The 5516-nt window shown below is 35.8% G+C and overlaps 1 protein-coding gene across 1 annotated transcript; it reads left to right on the forward strand.

The window, feature by feature from the left end:
* Window positions 1-2434: 2434 nt before the first annotated feature.
* LOC101994886 (olfactory receptor 2G3-like) lies at window positions 2435-3388 on the forward strand. The gene has a single exon (XM_005360496.3). The coding sequence runs from the start codon at window positions 2435-2437 to the stop codon at window positions 3386-3388; it is 954 nt and encodes a 317-aa protein (XP_005360553.3).
* The last annotated feature ends 2128 nt before the right edge of the window (window positions 3389-5516 follow it).

Genomic DNA, 5516 nt, shown 5'->3' on the forward strand with positions numbered 1-5516 from the left:
GACATACATGTACTGCTGAGGAGACAGTCTATGCCTCTCTGTTTTCGTGTGTATACATGGCAACTATTCGTGTTTCCTTGATTATGAATCACTGTATTTTCTGAAAAATTATAGAGAACTAAAAGCATTGCTTTTATATTAAATACTTGCATTTAAAACATAAGTAAATTAAGATGTTCATGTCTTCTATTTCCTCAACAAGATTGAGTTACATCAGTCCATTAAGAAATCATGGCTATATCAGTAAAGAAGCTTGAAAATACAATATATAGCAGCTACCTTTACAAAAACACTAACATTTCTGGAAAAACTTATCTTATAGCATTATAATGTTAAAATACGGTTTCAAAAATATTGTTTCACACAATTCCTAAGGACAGTCAAGTACCTTGAATGAACAATGTGAAGTGCATACAGTTAGGGAAAAATACTTACCTTTTTCATTAAATATGAATAATAACAGATAAATGAATATAAACATATATGTTAAATTTGAATTAGATCATTTAAGAAACATACTATTTTATCACACCCTTTATTTGATTAATTTTTTAAGCAACATTTCTTAGTTAAGAGAGGAAAAATGGGAGAGTAACAATTTAATAAGATGGTTAAGACAGCAACTTACTAAAAGTGTGTTAACGTCTATCCTATTGTTTAAAAATATTTGTTTGTTTTAGATATTAAAAAGATATTTAAAAGAAGCATTTCTGCACATTTAGCATTTCCTTCCCCCTGCTCTTTGAAATAGACACATGTGTAAATTTGCATGGTTATAAAGAAAACCCCTCAGGATTTCAAAAAGGATGCCCAGGAAATTGACCCTTACAGGTAGGTAGAAGTTGATAACCATGACTAAAGTAATCTTAGGAGACACTGAATGAATAAAGGAATTAAAACTTGATTAAGTGAGAAGTAACATTGTTATATTAGGTATCATTCTGAAAAGAGAAAGGAGGATGAACTTGTGTAGAACTTGATTAAATGATAGCATGGGAAATTGGCATTTTTATAAATAATAATTTTACTTTAAGTAATATCCTATTTTATGTTATTTTTATGGATATATGATAATGAAGCATTACAGTCAAAAGATGAGTGGTCACCTAGAAGGCTTTCTATCTAATATATTCATATAAAGTCTTTGATAAAACTAAATAAAATGGGAAATTAAGGGGTTTCTCTAAATATACAATATACACGTATATGAAAATGACATTATGTAGCACAGTACTGTGTACAATGTATATACACAAAGAAATGTTTTAGAAATCTAAATAAAGCAGTAAATCAATTGAGCTTATATTCTCTATTGTTTTATACTATGAAGTTACAATAACTAGGAAAATAGTTTATAAAACACATCAAAGGTGGCTAATTAAGTCTTAGTTACCGTAACATAAAAATAAAACTCACAAGTCTAAAATTATTTTTCAAGGCTCTAAAATTATTCAAAACTAACAAGAGCATTCTATATTGACTGCTAAATTACTCAAGACTGCCTGCTTTCATATTATAAGAAAAATACTGGCAGACAACTAACCCATGCATTATGTCTAACGAACAATTAAGTCACTATGGTTGTATAGTTTGTTCTCGGCATTTTACAAATACACATTTCAGGCAGAGGTGTGCAGTATCGTTTCCTTTTACTTTTACTTCCCAAATGCATCTTTGTTACTTTTCCTACTGCCACAATGGGATACCTACCAAAATCCTGTTTATATATTTGACAACTCTCTTTCTATCTTTCGTGGGTAATCTTATAAGTGCTTTTGAAGAAAAAAGGGTAAATTTCTTAAAAGAATAAATGAGACAATTTTGAAAAACTGAGCAATCGATTGTTGAGTAATTTTCACAAGGTCTGTTTTTTTTAGCTCTGAACTTTTTAAAGCATTTTTCTTTTATTTTTGAGATTGATAATTATGTCATTTCTCCCTTCGTTTTTCTTCCTCCAAACCCTCTCCTTGCTCTCTTTCAAACTTATGGCCCTTTCCAATAATTGTTACATGCACACATGCATTTAGGAATATCTATATATGCATATGTCCCACTCACACTGTAAAATGTTACTTGTGTGTGTTTTCAGAAGTGACCACTTGGGATTGGTTAATGAATTGGTGCACTTTTCCCCGGGTAAGACTGTTTCTCCCACTCTTATTCCTTAGTTGTTTGTAGTTCTTTGTGTACCTCTGTGCCTTCAACAGTTCTCATTCTCAGTAAACTCTTTATTCTTTGACTTTCCATTGAAACATGAATCTCTCTCTCCCCCTCCCTCATGTTCCTATTTTCCTACCTGTCTCCTATAGAGAACATATCCTAGCTTCCATCTTTAGGATCCATGTTCCTCTAACTGATTTTTGATCCCTTTCCATTTCCGTTTTATCTAACATGCGCTTCTGTACTTGTCGCCCTCCTTTGTATGGGTAGAGTGATGACAGCTAACGAGAGCTCAGGTGGCGATTTCATCCTGGTGGGCTTCTCTGATCAGCCACAACTTGAAAAGATCCTCTTTGTGGTGGTGCTAATCTCCTACCTCCTGACACTGGTAGGCAACACAGCCATCATCCTTGTCTCCTGTTTGGATTCCGTGCTCCAAACACCCATGTACTACTTCATTACCAACCTCTCTTTTGTTGATATCTGCTTTTCCACCAGCATTGTTCCTCAGCTGCTGTGGAACCTCCGTGGTCCAGCCAAGACAATTACTCCCACAGGTTGTGCTATTCAACTCTATGTGTCTCTGGCTCTGGGGTCCACTGAGTGTGTCCTCCTTGCAGTTATGGCATTTGATCGCTATGCTGCTGTTTGCCGGCCTCTCCATTATGCCACAGTTATGCACCCACGGCTCTGCCAGGCTCTTGCAGGAATAGCATGGCTGAGTGGAGTGGGCAACACGCTGATTCAAGGCACCATCACCCTCCGCCTGCCTCGCTGTGGGAACCACAGGATTTATCACTTCATCTGTGAAGTTCCTGCCATGATCAAGTTGGCCTGTGTAGACATTCATGCCAACGAAGTGCAGCTATTCATGGCTTCCTTGGTGCTCCTCCTCCTCCCCCTGGCACTCATCTTGGTATCATATGGGTACATTGCCCAAGTACTGATGAGGTTAAAGTCAGCTCTAACCTGGGGTAAAGCTCTTGGAACCTGTGGTTCGCACCTGCTGGTAGTAGTGCTATTTTATGGCACAATCACTGCTGTCTATATCCAGCCTAATAGCTCGTATGCACATAGTCAGGGGAAATTCATCACCCTTTTGTACACTGTGGTCATTCCTACTCTAAACCCCCTCATTTACACTTTGAGAAACAAAGATGTGAAGGGGGCTTTGAAAAGGCTAGTGAGAAAAGATAACAGCCCCAGAGAGAAAATTCTTGAGAAGTAGAGATATGGATCTGTTTTCAGTGATATGGAGGTGCTTATCCGGAGGCATTACCCAGGGTCACCCTGACACAGATTATCCAAAACCAAACTCACAGGCCTCTCTGGAGAGCTACCAGCAATAAAACCACTCCCCTAGTTATTGTACCCAGAGATGTCCTATGTTGATAATCACGTTATCTAATAAACTGAAAACAGTTGCTGTTGTCAAGACTTCTGTAAACATTTTTCTCTTTTTATAGTCACATTTTTATTAAGAATTCTGGCTCTATATTATTAAAGTAAAGATTTCTATTGATCAATCTCTTTTGTCTAAAGTGTGTTTAATGCTAGCTAAAAGTCTTTGAGGCATTCTTTATTAGTGTGTTCATGTGAACCCTGTGAGACGTAGTTTCTATATCCTTGGACCAAGGTCTCCTGGTAATGCCCTAGTCTAAGCCCTACACCTGTTTTTTTGTTTTCCCTCCCTGGTCTGCTCCATTGGGTCTCCTAGTGAAGTCTTTTTTTTTTTTTTTTACATCCTGTGTTTTTGCTAAATGAGATTTTCACAAAAATTTTAATTTTACATATCAAGGTATGTACATTGGATGGTGATTTCTGAACTGTGATTTCTGTATTCAGAATATTAGGTGATTTTTTTTTTTAAATAACATGATCTTAGAAATCCAGTCCCTTCCAGGCAAAACTAGACAAGAAATTTGCGGAACTAAAAAAGGATTATGAATTCCTCGGTTCTCAGATTTAGCCTTCTCTAGTTAGTTTGTAAAATTCTTTAAATGTTTAAATAATGTAAAATGCATGTTCTTTTGGATTTCTTTAACTAGTCTAAGCAGAGATAAAAGAACTTATAAAATTTCAAAATGGGCAAAATAAGAAGAAAATGTGTTTCTTAAAGCCATTAAATCTAAATTTAAAAGTTACACCAATTATCTTTAATTTGTCTTATTAACACTCAAATATCAAATTAAACAATCCATTAATAACATTAAAAATTAAGCTTGATTACTGAAATTGCTTGAAGTAGTTTTTTGTGGAACTGTCCTGTTTAAAGTTAGATTGCTAACTAGCGGGTATTTTTATTACATTTACAATAGAGTTTACCCACTATTCACTGCTTCTATCTGATTCCAAGAAGTCAGACGTTGCTACACAGCCAACATTATTAAGTAAAATCAAAGGGAAGGTAATGGACCAAGATCTCAGTAGATAAACAGTTTTCAAATAAAATGACAACACTTTCATTTCTGATTAAAATTACTACAAAGATGTAGGAATCGAGCCAGTGTGAAGTATTCAGCATTCAGAAAGCATGATAGATCAGCAGACCAAAATGGAGGGCTCAGTCACAAATACTTGACATTTTCAGTGGCTTTGCTTATGACTTTCTCTAGTTTTTGATAAAACCATTTAAAATACTTATCATACTTTATTAATGCATGTATGTGTCTTTGTGCACAAAGCATACAGATACCAAAGAAGTAAGAACGCTATTGGATTCCCTAGAGCTGTAATTGTTGGAGCCCACAATATACAGTGAATGTACAGACGACAGACCAACAGTCAGATCCTTGGGAAGTATATACGTCCATGTCCACATGGAGCAACCCGATTTAACACTTGTCTTTCAGAAAAATCACTGTCATATCTACAAAAACCTTGTGAAGCCATGACTTTTCCCTTCAAAATGGAATTCCTTCCCAAAACACCTCAGCAGTGTGACTTCTGCACAGACAAGGGAGGGACCTTGCTCTATCCCCCCCACCACCACACACACACCAGGAGGCCTTAGGGTGATATCATTCATTCTTTGTTTTAATAGTCAAATTTACATAGAGACAATCTCACAAAATTGCCTGTTGACAGACTACATAAAAATTTCTGTAGAAGACAGGCACTTGGTGGGTGGAATTTTCTTCCTTTCTTTCTTTATATTTGCCATTGGTAGTCATTTTATTTTTATGTTCCTTTAGGTGTGATTCCATAATCCAATTTTAAAAACTGGTTGGTTACTCTCATAACATTTGCGCTGCTGTTGTGCCACTATAGTTTGCAGGTGGATGCTAGATCCTGTTGATGGGTACTAGTGTTGACAGTGGATCATTCTTTTACCATCAACTGTACTATTCTCTGTG

Source organism: Microtus ochrogaster, linkage group LG2, assembly GCF_000317375.1.
Source record: "Microtus ochrogaster isolate Prairie Vole_2 linkage group LG2, MicOch1.0, whole genome shotgun sequence".
NCBI lineage: Eukaryota > Metazoa > Chordata > Mammalia > Rodentia > Cricetidae > Microtus > Microtus ochrogaster.

Bases quoted from the DNA above. Each gene is read 5' to 3' on its own strand.
- LOC101994886 (XM_005360496.3), top strand. From the start codon at position 2,435: ATGACAGCTAACGAGAGCTCAGGTGGCGATTTCATCCTGGTGGGCTTC.